This window comes from Mandrillus leucophaeus, unplaced genomic scaffold (genome assembly GCF_000951045.1).
Source record: "Mandrillus leucophaeus isolate KB7577 unplaced genomic scaffold, Mleu.le_1.0 Scaffold1477, whole genome shotgun sequence".
Lineage (NCBI taxonomy): Eukaryota > Metazoa > Chordata > Mammalia > Primates > Cercopithecidae > Mandrillus > Mandrillus leucophaeus.
In genome coordinates, this window is record NW_012101451.1 from 208,090 (window position 1) to 225,042 (window position 16,953).

The 16,953-nt window shown below is 37.7% G+C and overlaps 1 protein-coding gene across 2 annotated transcripts; it reads right to left on the reverse strand.

Annotated features, from left to right (window-relative positions):
- Positions 1–2,282: 2,282 nt before the first annotated feature.
- CCNL1 (cyclin L1) lies at positions 2,283–16,564 on the reverse strand. 2 transcript variants are annotated; one of them, XM_011974661.1, is made up of 11 exons: positions 15,537–16,564; positions 15,156–15,230; positions 14,609–14,718; positions 8,778–8,898; positions 7,915–7,979; positions 6,022–6,121; positions 5,805–5,909; positions 5,575–5,716; positions 5,217–5,328; positions 5,019–5,117; positions 2,283–2,382 (listed from the first exon to the last, which is right to left on the reverse strand). In XM_011974661.1, the coding sequence occupies exons 1-11, from the start codon at positions 15,837–15,839 to the stop codon at positions 2,328–2,330; spliced, it is 1,287 nt and encodes a 428-aa protein (XP_011830051.1). In that variant the 5' UTR covers positions 15,840–16,564; the 3' UTR covers positions 2,283–2,327. The 2 variants fall into 2 exon arrangements, with proteins under 2 accessions (XP_011830051.1, XP_011830050.1); XM_011974660.1 differs by lacking the exon at positions 2,283–2,382 and adding an exon at positions 3,485–4,334.
- Positions 16,565–16,953: the final 389 nt, after the last annotated feature.

The window sequence follows — 16,953 nt, forward strand, 5'->3', positions numbered from 1 at the left end:
CAGTTTTTCATGCCTTAATTATAAAATCTTGTACTGTTCAAGATTTTCTATAAGGTACACACATTATTGAAGATACTGTATTAGTATTAGTGAAGGAGCATTCTCAAACAGCTGTCTTTTGAACTGTGTTTATGAGAGTGGTAGAATTCAAACTTTTCTGAATATTTGAGTGCTTTCCAATATGAAGTTTGAGTTGCAGTGGTAAAAATAAATCCTATTTGCCCAACACATACAATACACAAAGTGTTGTAAGGGCCAGTAGACAAGAGGTAAAATAACTTGTCAAGTCACTGTGGAGGAATGATTTAAAATGCAGAGCTGACAGGGAAGTCCATGTTCCTTCCATGTAATAGACGGAAATATTCAAATGATTACAAAGCCAACCTTTGAACAAATGGAAGTGTTCAAATGGTTAGAACACCAGGCTGTGGCTTCCAGCCTTAGTGTGAAAGGGATGAGGGGCTCAAGGCCCACACAAAGAACGCTGCTCCCTTCCAGTTTTCACATAGGGAAGTGATGTTCCCCTTAACAAACCTCATGCACCTCCTGTCTCTCCGACCCCTGCAATATGCCCATGCATAAGACCCTCAGCATGTCCATGCTTTTAACTTCATTTTTAAAAATCTGGTATGTAAATTTTCAAACTTATGATTGTTAAAAAATTATTTTTTGAAAACTTTCATGAAAACTGAATGTTTCAAAGTAACCTTTGATGCAGACTGTGGTGTTAATAATGGGGTTATAAGTGGCAATACTTAAAAGCAATTAAAGCAAAACTTAGAACTTCAGTTCTAAGAAAGAATTAGTCATTTTTATGTTCACTTTGTTTTAAAATGTGAACATGGTTAAGAATTTCACCGGTCTTTAAAGATACCAACTGCAAAGGACAAATGTAATGTTCCATAACATGAAAGGACTTGTATTAAGAATCAGGATTTCGCTGGGCGCGGTGGCTCACGCCTGTAATCTCAGCACTTTGGGAGGCAGAGACGGGTGGATCACAAGGTCAGGAGATCGAGACCATCCTGGCTAACACAGTGAAACCCCGTCTCTACTAAAAATACAAAAAAAGTAGCCAGGTGTGGTGCAGGGAGCCTGTAGTCCCAGCTACTCGGGAGGCTGAGGCAGGAGAATGGCATGAACCCAGGAGGTGGAGCTTGCAGTGAGCCAAGATCACGCCACTGCACTCCAGCCTGAGCGACAGAGTAAGACTCCATCTCAAAAAGAAAAAAAGAAAAAAAAAAAAAAAGGATTTAATCCGTGGGTCATTTAAGGAAAAAAAGTATCAGGATCATTTGGACAAATAACATTTTCATTGCTGTAATGGGCCAACCAAAACATGCGACAGAGGACAGAGGGAAAACAGATACAAAAGCCAGTGAAGTACAAGCACCAATGGATAACAACTGAGAACCCAGTAAAATACCTGGTGGATGAGCCAGCAACCTAGTTTTCAGTTCTAAAATAACAATCTGGGTGTCCAGGCTTCTGAATTCCAGACAAATAAAAAAATTAAACCTGAATCTGTTCAAGCCTCAAGATCTACCAGTTTACCACACAGTGGACAGAAAAATGTGTTCAGTGACAGCACAGAGTTACAATGAACAAACCCAGAAGGTGAAAAATTCTTCTGGACATGACCCAATTTCAAGAAAGAAATACGGAGAAGCCTGTGGTTAAAGCCAATGCAACATATTTGGACTTTCAACAAACCAGTTAAAACAAATCAGAGATGAGGGCTTTCTGGATACTGACAGGGGTAGTATGGCATTCCTTTTAACTCTTACAATAAAGCTATATGGTGATGTTTTAAAAATCCTCAGTCTTGTGGATTGAAACACTTGGGAACAAACTTTCCTCGTATGGGATTTTCTTCCCAATAGCAAGGGTGGAGTGGTGAATTGGTGGGATACAGATTAAATAAGTTTTGCTAATCATTATTTTTGGAGCTGATAAACAGGTATTATGGGTATTCCATAATTTTGTTTCTCAAAATAAGTTTGAAAATGAGTATTACTTTTAGAGAAAGCTTTAAAATAGCCATAGAGCAGCATGAGGTTAACATCCTTTGACAACTTAGAAAACAGATTCAGTAACAGACAATAAGACAAAAATCAAGACCCTGAAAACAATCTTCATCTAGCCCACAAAGCCACCTCTAAAAACACCGTTAACATACAAACCTCATTCCACATGCAGGTGTATCCTCCACAATTCCCCATCTTCACAAACAACCCTCACCCACAGCACTCCTATTTCCCAGCAAAGATAAAGCACATAAGTAATTTCAATAAGAATTTAATACTTGGGAGGCTGAGGTGGGAGGATCACTTGAGGCCAGGAGTTCGTGACCGACCTGGGCAACGTAGCAAGACCTCGTCTCTAAAAAAAAAAAGTTAAAAAAAAATTCAAGATTAATTTGCTAACAGGGCCTTTGCTGACATTTGCCTCTGCCTTTTTTCAATGTCTTGTAAAGGAAACAAACTGTTCAGCATTTAGAAGCAGTTAGCTTTTCAGAATATCAATTTATAATTCAGCAATGTGTATTACAAATCATGCAGAAAAGTCTTAATGAACTATCTACCCTCTTTCAAGCATGAAGTGGCTAATTTACACTGGGTCTTGTTAGTTTCTGGTTAGTCTTTATAGTTACAACTATAACTGATTTAAGTAGGACTCCCAACACTTTTATATCCTAATGAATCTCATCTCCTTCAAAGGAGTTGCCTTGAGAAGCTATTTTTTCCAGCCTCCACCACTTGCCATTGGTGAACACATTGTAAGACTTTGGAATGCTCCTCAGAAGCTGTAACTTTATTTTTAAAAATATCCTTAGCAGTAATACATCTTCCTCTTTGTGGGTGTATTTTATTTCTTGAAACAGCAACAAATCACTTGGAGCCAAGTCTAGTGGACAATTAAAGTAGGTAAAATAAATGTAATGGAGACCTTAGTGTAATTATAAAGTAATGCAACATTTTTGACTTTTAAGATCTGTAAACTGATTTCCAAAATCTTGAAAAAATACCAAATGTGAGTAACTTGAAAACATTCATTTGGATAGAAATTCCGGCTTTTTCATCAAAACTTCACTTCTTTGTGATCAGCTTGTATTCTATCAACGACTCAAGTTCAGGGGCCTCGCCTCTTCTCCTAGCCTACATAAAAGTCATAACATTAAATGCCTAAATTATACAGAACTGTTAAAGCTCAATAGTTACTAAGTTTTGGTTCATTCAATACAGCACCTCATTTCAGAAACAGTACTTAAATCTGACTCAAAATTACCTTATGCAAATCAGGTTTTTTGGTTTAGTGCTACAATATTTAATGTTACATTGTTGGGTGACTCCCATTCCCTTTTTCCATATATACAGTGAAGACTTACAATAGCTCACGATGCAGTTAAGAATTGCATTTTACTAATCTCATACTACCATCTAATGGAGGAAAGAATAAGTTCATCAGAAAACCAGTACAGCCATTTTGCTATTAAAATTTTGCTTTTTAATAATTTATTTAAATAAGATATTTGAAGCAGTTTAGAAAAAACAAGATTTGTATTTTATTTCCTTGTAAAAATCTTTACACATGCAGACAAACCAGTGTTAAGAAAGTATTCACCATCATTTAAACAAATAACCACTTAAATAGAACAGTGTCTGCAATTTTATCTGTATAAAAATAAGATACATTTTTACAGAATTCACGCTCCAGTTCTTATAGCAATAAACAATACACAACTATAATAAAGTACAATTGAACCTGACCATGGTTTTTAATTAGATACTGCTAGGGCATTTTAATGTGCAAAAAAATTAACATAGTTCTTTTCAAAAGAAAATGTCCTCAGTGTTCTAGAGACCTAGAGGGTTTCAAGAAATCAAATCCTAATCAGTTTGCGTTTAATGTTTTGATTGAGTCCATACATCACACTGTAGATAGGCAAAACCAAGAACTGATGCAGGCTCAAAGGAAGAGAAAATCAGCGCCTGTGCCTGCCATGTCCTGAGCGACTGCCACCATGGTGCTTGCTTTTATGGGACCTCTCAAAGGAGCGAGATCGTTCACGCCTGTCTCTATGATGTCCCCTTTCATGCCTGTGCTTCTTGGCTGCATCTGAGTGATCCCGAGACTTGCTCTGAGATCGAGAACGAGATTTTTTCCTTTTATGACCATGTCTGTTTGAACTTTTTAAATCATCTCTGGTATGCTTGGCCTTAAGGTGAGGAGAACCATGATTATGATGTCTTCGAGGGCTTTCACTGTGACTGCGGGACCTGCTTCTTGATCTCGAGCTGTATGTTCCAGATCGACTCCGCCTATTATTATAGCTTAGATAATAAAAATTTGAAGTTTAGGTTCAGTTTCTATGGGGAACAGATTACTCTGGTGGTTGCTCATAACAGGTTCAAAGCAAAACTACCAGCTACATAAATGACAAACCAGAACTTTTCAAAATCTCCCCACCCATCACTGCTGTATGCCCAAGCCTATATATAACATATTAAATCTTAAGCAAATGTTCTTATGTCTATATTCCAAGGGGAGTAATTAGCAATTTTTAGTGTCCTAGAGCTATGCTTTTTATTAAATATCTCCCACATGTTCAAAAGACATTGAAGAGCCACGAGGAGCTAACAATCTAATTACAAGCCTAACTAGGAAGGATTCATTGGTTAATTTATTAGTTATTAATAAGGGGTTAATGAAATACATTTTCTAACTGAAATTTTTTAAAAAAGGAGTTTTCACATTAAAAACAATAGTATGGCCCTCAAGCACTTTGTGGGTAGCTCCTACACTTCTCCAAAAAACATGGGAGAAAATATAACAGAATGCCATTAAGATACTGTATGTCCAGAACATCTCCAAACTCATTTCTCATAATTTATCTCATATTAAAAGCCTAATTCTAACCTAACTTTGAAAATAATCTATGTTCAATTTTTAAAGAAAAAACATTAACCTTTAAAAACTCCAAATAAGACTGCTTCTCTAAGAAAACATTTACTTACTGTCTTCTTGGAGTATGTGATCTAGAACGTGATCGTGTTCTTGACCTTGATCGACTTGCACTTCTGCTATTTCTACTTCTCTTGCTGTCTTTTCTTACACTTCAAAAAATCATGACACATTAGTTACAAACTTAGTGTGTTAAAAAGTAAACACATAAAAGATTCCTCAAGCCAGTTTTCCAGCCCAAGTATACTCACCCATTGTAAGGGCTTTTGGAAGCCTGTTGTCTATCCTCAGGTTCTTTTTTCACTGTCTTCACATTAATGGAGATTGGTGATTTCTCTTCAGCTTTTACTTCTCTTGGCGATGCTTTTAAAAGACATAACAGCATGTTAACTACTGGATTTAACAGAGGGCCAAAAAGTTGTTTCTAAATGTAACTCAAAGTACCATGCTTCCGCTTCCAAGTATCAGTCTTTAGCTGACTGCCATAAGAGAACATAGTAGCAGTTTCTTAACATCATTTTTCTCTATGCAACTTTCAAATGTAAAAGCTCTCTAATAGAAATACACTTTCAGTGCCCCCAAGTCGTTTTAATTCTAAATACATCTTACACGGCTTGGAGGCTGGAGAAAATCCACCAAGGGTTGAAAGGGCTGGAGTTCCATCAGGATTCAATCCCTTTGCTTTTAATTTGGCTTCTTGTAAGGCTACTTTTCTTTTTTCTACTTCTTTTTCCAGTAATTCATAGTTTGGCTGTTGGGGAAAAAAGAAAGTTAGTATTTCTCCCTTACAGTAGCTTAGACTCTTAGCATCTTGGCACAAACGAGTAAATAGAGAATACCTTTTTTCTGGTATAAAGCCTAAGCGTTTCTATGCAGATTTCCTGGATTTCCTCTTCCGTAGTACCAAAAAGAAGAAACCAATGGGGACGAGTTGGCAATGGAATCTAAACCATAAGAACAGAATGGTTTAGATTAAATTTTTGCTAAATCTGTACTGGAACCACCGAAAATTTGTGTGATTTATCCTACAGAACAAAATGGGAAATATACACCTACCTGAAGTGCTCTAGCTGCAAGGTAGATGCAAGCACATGCTATAGTCTCTGGTTGAAATCGAACAAAAACATTGGTTCGAAGACTGTCATTCATGTAATTCCTGAAAAATATTTCAACTATAAGCTTGTATGTAAACAAACCAGTTCTTCTGAAGCTTACATAAAATTGGAGACTCAATCTACTTTATTCTTTTTTCTTCTCTTATTTATATTCACATCCTCATATTCTAGCATATAACAACTCTTAATTCAAAAAAATCAGTAAGCAGTAAGAATTTAATAGTAGGACCATTTGCAATTTTCCTATATATGAGCAAAGCTCTTTTAAATTATTTCGTATTACAATCCAACTAGAAATTACTCCTAAAGTTAATATATTTCTGTAAAAAGCAATGCTTTCAAAGTCAATTCTCACATGATTAGTTTCAGAAATGATAAACCACTCCAATAATACTTCAAGCCATTAATTACCGACCATCTCTCCTTTATCCACAATAAAAGCAGTGTCAACCAAGTTCTTTTCAAAAGCTCAACATACCGTTAACAGGGGTAAAAAGGCATTTTCAGTAGGTAACAAGTTAAACTTATATTAAGAAAATTAAGATATTTAGAAAATCTAGATAGGGAAGTAAAGAGCAATAAACACATATAATGGCCTTGTTTACATACCTTTTTTGTGACTAGGTAAAAGAGATAAACTACTTCAGTTAAAAAATTGCTGAACTTTTATTAATGAACTCTCCCCACAACATTCCTAAACTATTAAAGAAATTTTACAGGTCATTTAAAAGGTTAAGCTGAAATTAAATGGACTATTTCTTAAAAATCCTAAACCATGAGAACTGCTATAATCCATTTTATGCAACACATACTTAAAATGTCATGCATTTTATAAAAGTAATGAGACTTTTCTAACATTACAAATATTTACTGAGTCCAAAAGAAGCATGGCAGTCATTAAAAGGACATCTTGCTGGGAAGTCCAAAATATAAAAATTACTTCACTAAGTCCTTCACATCAATAGTCTTAGGAAACAGTAGTTGTGGCTGATCCACAAACTCCTTGGCTTGACCTTTAAATAAGCCAGCACTCTAAATCACACATCTGCATCTCAAAAAGTCCAAGTGCTAAAGCATTTAAGCAATATAATAGTAACATCTCTTTTAAAAATGAAGTGCTTCTTGCTTCTAATATTACCCGCAATACAGCCAAGCAGTTATATAAATTAAGCCAGTGTGGGAACTGGTTCCCATTTTAAGCTGCAAGTTTGTAGTCTCCTTTGGTAGAATTCACGCTATACATACTAAAAATAAAAATTTAGTCAAACTCCTAATAAGAAACCATTTAATTCATAATGGCTGGACAACAAATCTATCAAAAATGAACTATTCATTTTGATAGTTACAAGTATACATTAAATACATAGGCATGTCAAATAGTTACTTCTAGAAGCAAATATACAAATCCTTTTGACACCCCGACAGAACTAGAAGATGCTGCCAGATGGATATGGACCACTTCAGTGAATCTCGGATGAGAGCTTGCACTGGATTGGCTGGAGAGCAGGGTAGCCAATCAGGCCATCCTGAGGTCATGGGCTGAAGTGCAGAGGGCAGAGTTCTATGACTTACCATCATGGACTACCCTTTAATTAAAGAGTAGAAAAAAGAACAAAGTTAAATTGAGTTCTCCATTAAAAGTAATTAGTCAAGCCAAGAAAACAGGAAGCAGAAATAAGCATTATTTACCTTTTGGTTAAAAAAAAACAAAAACAAAAAACAACAAAAAGCCCCAAACAAACTTATCTCATTATTTTGGAAAGGGAAAATGAAACTTACTTTATTTCTGCTTCTGTTTTCCTGGCTAGGAAAGAAATCTAAAAAAGTGACTTACCAGGCAGTTTGAACCAGGGTTTGATTACGTTCACATTCTAAGACTTGTAAATACATAACAATGATCTGAAGGACAAGGGAAAAAAACTCAATTTAGTATACTGGTAGTTCTTTCCGAGTAGAGTTCAATGAAAAAAGTAATTGAAAATGTTAGATTCAAGTTATAATTCTGCATCGATAATACAGACCAATTTAAATGTACGTAAGACTCTATTGTGAACTGTTATATGACTAGATTTTATATAAATTCTGTTTAGAAGTACATTTCAGAATTGTACAGGAAAAAAAGGAAACTAAAAGAGTATTTTTCATTGGCACTTTACTATGTGATGGGCACTGTGCTAGATTATTTCACCTAATTTGCCAAGGTACATTTCTAGCCCAGGTAGTCCTGACCTGGGTAACTCACTCTACCGCTTATATCGCGGTAAGAGAAAGCTAAGAGATGTTGGGAGAAACAAATTTCCGACAATGCTAACAGTGAGCAGCCAACACACTTAGAACATTCTACTATGACAGTAAGTGTGCCAGACACTTTTGTAGCTACACATTTATTCCTTGGAATGAGGAACTTTACATCTCTGTATTCTAGGTGGAAAAACTGGGACTTTAACCACAGAAACAAAAATAACTTCTCTATGAGCACACAATTAAGATTTAAGATTTGAACCTACATTTTTGACTGTCACTTTACTGATAAATCTCAACATCCAAAAGAATGTTTTTCGATGAAGCCTGAACCTTTAAAGGAATGCTTTTTAAAACCAAGGTTAATGCTCAGATAGAAACATAAATTCATATAAAATAGAATTTTTAGAAAAGTCCTAATACTTACGAACCCAATTTCTGTACTCTACAACTCACCTTATGAGGATGCTTGACATGAACACAAAATCCCAACTCCTTTAGCACCCTCCTCTCTGCTTTGATAACTTGATTTTTGGTGTTAATGTAGTTCTGATCAAGGATCAGGGGGCTTGGAGTCCTATAGTTTGTAAGAAATAAAATCAAAACTGTTTTGCACATCCAAAAAATTTTATTTGTGGCATCTCCATTTTCCCTTCCAACCAACTATTGGCAACAGAAACCAGCTTTTTAAACTCCTGCAAACAAGTTAAAGCATTAATCTTGTGCTGTCCAAGTTATGCTAATTAAATATATACATCTACGAGACTAAGTTCCTAAAGGAACTAACGATTCTGTAATGAAAAAAATTCACTCCAATGCTCTAATTCATCCTTGCCAACTTTTCCATTCTGCTTATATTCTAGGAGTGTATATATATATATGTATTTAACTTTAGTGATAGCATGATTTGTTATCACAAACCTCAAAGTCTCTCCAAGAGACTTTCCACTGGCCAAAGTAATGTGCTCCAGGCTGGTCCGATGGTAGTGGGTTATCAGAACTTACTAAAATCAGTGTCACTAAAGTTGGTATACAATCCCCCCACTGCTATTTGACTCGCTTAAAAAACAAAAAAAACTAACGTGCTCCTAAGATTTACAGTACTATAAAGTCCTCAAAGATCATACTGATTTTTCAGTCATTCTATAAAATAATAACTCTTGGCTGGTTTATGGCCAAAATTTTTCAAAAGTTGGGGGGGAACAGTGGGTAGTTAATCCAGATCCCCCTCCAATGGGGTAATATGTTTTTAACAATCTGTTGTTAAGAGCCTACCTGTTTAAAAAAGTAATCTGAAAACTATAGATTCAGGTCAATTACCCAAATAAATTAAAAATCACATTTAAAACTCCACGTGACCCATGAGATCCAGGCCAAAATTTGGTCAGGGTTGTGGTTATTAGGCAATATGCTTTAGTATTAATACAGAAGAGAATGAAGGGCTATAGTGAGGGAACCAGAACATATTCAAGGGCTCTGTGCCAGACTAAATTTTGGTAACTCGGAAGTTTCTATAATACAGAAGGCTTATGTTAGTGGTTTAATGCTTTAAAAGTAGCACACTCAACTGATGTTATCCCCATATGTTTTATTATATAGTTTAAAAACCTATTACATAGCTTAAAAACTTACAATAAAAGACGATCTTATTTATGTCTTACAATTCGGAACTGGTTTCTTCCCGAGAAGTTTCAGTCAGGAAAGGTTAAGGAATTGGGCTTTTGTTTTCTGTTGTTGGTCATGTCTGAAATTTACCCAAGTCCAACACATTCTTAGATCCAACCAACAAAAACTACAATTGTTATCAAGACACTGATTATATGGTAAAAGTAGAATACTTCAATATTTTTGTCCATACTCATTTCATTTTCAGCCAAAAGACTTAAGAGTCTTTGCTCTAGGCAGGATACACGATCTATTTTTAAGACAGTCATCCTCTCTACCCCAATAAACATCAGATCCAGAAAAATGTGTCTCATATTTTTAAAACAAAAATCTACTTTGATACATGCACCAAAGGTTAGAAAACAATCTGCAATGAACTTCATTATCCCTATGGTAACATTAGAGTAAAAAGTCAGTTATCACACATTTTCCTTACTTTCCTCCATTTAAAATTATTACAGAAACTGGAATGCTTACTAAACAAAAATTGGCAGAACTAACAAGATAAAAGACATCTGTTACTTAAAATGGCCTTCACTCAGACCCATTCCTCACACCTATGAGGAATGAGGCCACCAGCTGGCCTCATTGAGCTGCTTTCTAATATTAACGTGTAATGATGAATCCATTTTATCAGGACAGTAGGCTACAAATTGCTCTTTGGAAAATAAGTCAAACTTAATTCTCATGAAAGCAACCTCTCTCTCTCTATATATATACATACGCATATACATACATACATATAAACATATTCCAAAGATCTTAAGGTTTATGATCAGGTATTATCATTATAGGAAATTTGGAAAAAAATTACACCAACCTCAGACTCTATTTAACTTATGGTGGTGTTATCTAATGGCTCTCCTTAACTGGCATTAAGAGATAAAATAGCTCCAGTGTTACAGCTGCACACTGTTTTAACTCTTAACCCCTTGCAATCCAGACAGAAAATGGTATCATCAAAATCCCTAATAAAATGTAATGTTATGAAAATATAGTTGTCTCATTTTTCTCTATTTGTTAATAAAAATGACACCTCGTAACATAACCTGCTTTAAGAGCTGCTTTCAAATGGTGATATAATTCATTTGTTCTTGCAATTACACAAAAGCAACTAAATATTTGTTTGAATTATAGCTACTATTTAGTCCCAAATCAGACTTATACGCAATATTCTGTTTTTGTGTCAAAATCCCAACGACATCAAAACAGATTTAAGAAAACTAAACCCATTATTTACTATAATTCAATATACACTTAACTTCTTGCTTAATCCTGCTATTTATTACCCACAATTTTCAAAGTTAACTTTGTGGGTATATAACCTAAAACCAGACACTTTTATTTTGTTCAGAATTGGTTCTACCTCACAAATCAAGGGTGCACCTGTAATTTACAACTACCTGGTAGAGATTACTTTGTAACATAAATTTAAAAAAATGTATCTCCATAAACCAGCAGTAAACAAAGTTTCAAATTACAAATTAGTACTTTCTGTTGCAAAAAGCACATTAAATTAAGGTCTGCTAGAATTTTTTCCTCCCTAATCAGGTAAACTTTCCTTGCCAATAAAGTCTGGGGAGGTGGCATTTTAAAATCTCTTTAAAAAAGAAGTCTTCATCTATTCAGAGAAAACTCAGAAATAATTTTCATTATCAACACACAAACTCAATTTCTGCTTTAAGTTTCTATTGTCCGATGTTTCTGATTTATAAGAGAATTATTTTCAGTTTTAGAAAATCCTGGTCTTCGGTAATTATAAGTTTATTATATGGTTTGTTAGAGGAGCTTTTTTCCTTTAGCATGATTATGTAATTGACATATAACTCAACAATAACAAAAATTACAAGGTCCAAACATGGTTAGTCTCATTTATGTGTTACAAAGGCTGAGAAATTTTGGAACCAGGTTCTCAAGAGACTGTAAGAGATAGGTAGCTTACAAAGAGGCATACTGCCAAGCAATATACAAAAAATTTGTAATGCCTACTTAAAAGTAGAAACATTCCTTATAGGTATTTAAACAAACTGAAGGCCACCTTGTAGAGCCACAGAATTATACTATAGAAAGCTGGTAGATTACATAACATCGCTTAATACCTTTCCAATGCGTACCTATCCAACTTTTATTATCTATGGATACACTGAAAGTACATGACATTTACTAATGAGAATGGTTAAAGCAGTCTTTGAAAATTTTAATACGCTGCATCTCAAAAGTAAATATTTGGAAACTACTACAATGAAAAAGCAATCGTCCCTCTAAATTTAGCCATTTATTGTGAACTTAAAAGATAACTATTGAACCACAAAAAATTGAAGGAGGAATAGGCCAAACAATCCAGGTTGGGAACTAAGCACTGGTACTTTTTAAAAAGCTCCTCTGCTAATTCTCAATGTGTAGCCAGGGTGAAGAGACCAATGACTTACAGGCGACATGAATAATGTATCTCCACTGTAACTGTCACAGTCACACTACAATTTAAAGTTACAAATAAACTAGATTAAAACAAATAGCATCATCAAGACAAGTATGCTTTACCTAACTAACGTATAATACCGACAGTACTTTCTAATGACATTAACCTGTGCAAAAATAAATACAAGGCTATAGTTCTAATAACTTGGACAGCAAAGACAAAAGCTTGTAACAAGAAACAGGAGTTTTTCTAAATGGTTCACCAGTGGCCAACCTGTTAGTCCCCGATTCCAGTGACCTATTCTCAGAGCACTGGCTTCTCCTTGGGGATTTTCGATACTTCACTCACTGTTGCCATGACGACAGCTTCATCTCTATGTACCACTCCACATCACCCAGGCTTTGGTAAATGTAGCTGGTCGCTGTATAGTCGGTTGCAAGGGAAAAAAGAGTTGAAGTTAATAACATATACAAGTTACGTGCTTGAGTAAACTTGTAATATGCATAGAAACACTTTTACATCCTGCTTTAAAAAAAGGCTTCCATGCAATTAACAACTCCTTTTAAATTTTGCTATAATCAGACTTCTAAGATTGAAACAAAATCAGTTTCTCTGTAATAATGACCCAAAAAACAAAGTTACATCAGACACAACGATCAGGTGAGATTATATTATTTTAAATTCCATGGTTTTTACAGTTAAGACCTATTCTGACATCAACGAAGAAAACTTAGTCTCACAGGAAAATTTCACAAAAGATAATCATATGATTACATAATAGCTGGCTCAATGGTTCAAAGAATAATACTAGAAAACCATTTCCTTTAAGCAAAGAGAAACCTTTGACTAAAGATAGAGCCTTGTATTAGTGTCATAACTTTAAACATCCTGAAGAATCAGCCAGGTATCTAAATACAGATTAAAGCTCAGACCATACCAAAGACCAATTTGAAATCTTCCCAATTCCCAGGGACTCATCAACAAACTAAAAGATGTTTTAGAATTTAAAAATTACTCTATCCCTGGACACACTTAAGGTGAATGAGAAAAGATGGGGGAGAAAAAGTATGTAGAAAAACTGTTTCAGACTTTTTGACTAGGATATTTTTTTTTAAAAAAGAACTGTCTGTAGACTCACAGAATAGACTAGTCATCTTAAAGTTGCTTTAATATTTGCTTGTCTGAATAGTTCCATTACTGCCAACTTACAGATTCAGCCAATAAGGACTACACATATAGGATACTAACAGCACTAACCAACATACCCAGCCCCCAGAACAACTTATAATCCTTTTAATAACTTCCTTTCAAACTCAGTACACTGACTAACATCACTACAATTCCTTAAAGAGTGAATACAAAAACTAATCTACACCAAATATATCCTTCTGCAGCATGTACTGAAAGTCACCTGTAAATGCAGGAAGTCCTGCAACAAACTTTTTGGTACTGCCTCACAGGAACACATAGGTCCACGTAAAATTATGTTACCACAACACCTACGAGATACTATTTCAGTCTCTGTATTTTCTTACAACATCAAATAAATGAGCCTTATCTCAATACAACCCAGTCAATCTTGTTAATTTTCTAACCCACTCACTGAGACTGTATCTGACCAAAACAAAATACCTGTTTATTCCCTTTGACTTCAAACTTCAAACTTTATCATCCTGCAGTCCTTTCAGATCCGGTATTATTCGATATATCGTAGTTCAATGTTGAGAAGTACTCTAACAAAAGCCAACCTCAATTGATAAAGAATTAACTGGGACTTCGAGTAGAAAAACATAATCTACACAGAACTTTGCCACAATATTAACTTAAACTACAGTGTTTAAACTTCCACAGCCTTCAGTCTTCCAGAGAGGGGAGAGGAAAAATAACTTACAGAATACACTCACACTTGAGCCAAATGTACTCCCTTTCTTGTTTAATCTTAAGCCACAGGCCTGGCTTCACAGCACTGTTAGGATTGTCCATAAATGCAACTGCCTCTACAAACTTTAGATAACCGGTTAATTATGTTTCTTTTTTCAAATTATTTTAAATATCAGTGTTCCTATATGAACTTTAACACCTAAATTAAAGTCCGTTTTCTTTGGCATCCATATTCACTTGAGAGGAAAGATGTTTTGATTTGATGACGGGTGCACAGTACAGCAGTAGCAAGTGATGCTATGTTCAATAATGCCAATCTTACCTTTTTCCTCTTAACTGGCGTAGGTGGTGGAATACATTAATCACATCTCTTATTCTTCTAGGTGCTTCTTCGATTTTTGATGCAAGATTAATACAAGCCATAGCAACAATCTGTAAGAAGCCACGAGCCACAAAAGCCATTGTTAGATTAAACTCACTTTGAAGAATAAACTTTAGAACACAAGTGGGACAATCTTTAGTAAAATTAGAGCGGACATTTCTATGCCATAAGCCTACCAGCTATGCTAGTACTACACTCTTTGTTGTTCCACTCATCTTAATGTTGGTTCCAGAGTCAAGCTCAATCTCACAGCACTTCTGTATTTGGTTGAAAACTACTTCTCGTTAAGAGGGCACTTAGGCTCGGGATCCATTTTCTGGATTGTGAACCACACTCTAAAGGTTTCCACTTCCTGGCGAGTGAGAAGTAGGTACAAAGGCCTAAACTAAACCACTCCCTTTCTGGAAAAGCTGGCTGCTAACACTACCCCTACTTCTGCCCATTTCCGGATGAAGAAATCCCTTTTACCCGCCTCCGCTGTGCTTACCTCGAAACTGTGTTTGACGAAAGATTTGGAGTAGAAAAAACGATGAAACAACACCTGCCCCGTTGCCATCGCCACCTGCAGACAAGAGAGGAGAACGGAAGCGCAGGGGTCAGGCGGGCCCGCTCCAGGCGCCGCCGCCATTTTGTGCCGCCGATCGCTTCCCTTTCCCCTCCCGCCGCCGCCGCGAACAGCCCGCTGCCAGGTCCTCCCTCCGCCTCCGCAGCCCCCCGCCCCGGCACACCCCGGCCCCGGCTGGGCCCCGAATGGGAGAGCCTGAGGGAGCCGTCCCCATCCTCCCGGGGCACAGTGATACGGCGATGCGGCGTAGGGGACGGAGGGGAGGAGAGGAGTGCCCAGCCGACCCAGGGCCAGAGCACTGACCTGCGGCAGCCGGAGGAGAATGCCGGCGGCCTGGATGAGCTCGCAGCCCAGGATGCGTAAGTCTGTCTCGCTGGGCAGGTCAAGCCCGTCCTGCATGGATGGGGTGGGCGAGAGCCTCTCCTCCGGAATCAGAGAGTGGTCGATGGTGAGTGAAACTTCCGAGTACAGGCGATCGCCGATCAGGATCCCTCCCGTCGTGGTCGTCGTCGTGGTCGTCGTCCCGGAGCTGGAGCCGCCCGCGCTTGGGGCGGCAGACGAGGCGGCGGCGGCAGCAGTAGCTGTCGAGTGAGGCCCGGACGCCATAGTCTTAGCGAGCTGCACGCAAGCTCAACGCAGCCGGAACCCGAAACAAGACTAACCAGCGTTCTCGGCGCGACGGATACTCCCGTGACCGCCGGGTTCTGGGCCGCTTCACGCCGCGTGCGCTTCCGCCCTGACGTCACCACGCCGGGCCGCCGCGCGCCAACTAGTCCCTTCAGGCCGCGCCTCCGCCCTCGGCATCTGGGCCTGCGAGGAGTGTTTGGTGCTGTGACAGACCTTGGGGTCATCAGTGGCTAAGGAGGCCTTCTCTAGCCAAGGCCTGTCGACACCACCTTGTTTGTGATACTTAGCCACACGAATAATGGAGCTTTACAAGATCCCTTATGCCCAAAATAGAGATGGCGGCGTTGGCTATCATCTCTGCGCCCCTTCACCCTGCGTTCCGGCCTCTTCCTTTAACCTCGGCGCGGCCAGTGTTCCGCATGTACCAAGGGAAGTGGCGGCCGACCTGAGCGCGCTTTGGCGGGTGAAAGTGGTGACTGGTGTCGTGTGTGGACGAATGTGTAATATAAAGTGACCCTCAAGGAAACTGGAGAGGGCTGCTTTACAGTATTTATCCTGCTTTACAGTATTTGAAGAACACAGGACAGTGGACTGTATCGGTTCCCAGATGAAAGTTCCCCGGGGGGCGTGTTTTTGCCAGTGTGGGGAAGTAGGGCGGACGCACAGGAATGACCGTGAGGGCGGCAGCTTTCGTAGCTCCGCTTGCGAAACTCCTGCCCGGCCTTTGACACTGACAAGGCTTTCAGTAATCTGGAAAATCCCTAGTTTCCAAAAATAGTCTTAGGGCGAGGACTTGACAGAGGTAATTTGATTATGCCTGGGAGTGTCAGTTCATACATAGTTACCTGCCGAGGGTAGGCAGAATAGGTGAAGTCAACCTCGTGGGTTTTTTTTTTTTTTTCTGTGATGTTAGCTAGAAATTTCCAGCGTTTCCTGAACATTGAAGTAAAAACGATGATACTGATCTAAACTACTAGAATCTAGGTTGGAAGGAAAGTAATGCATCACGTTTTACTCTTGACGCTCAGAAAGCGATACCCCAAAGACTGAGAGGCTTTAGAAGCTGCCTCATAATGCAGGTCCCCCTAACCTT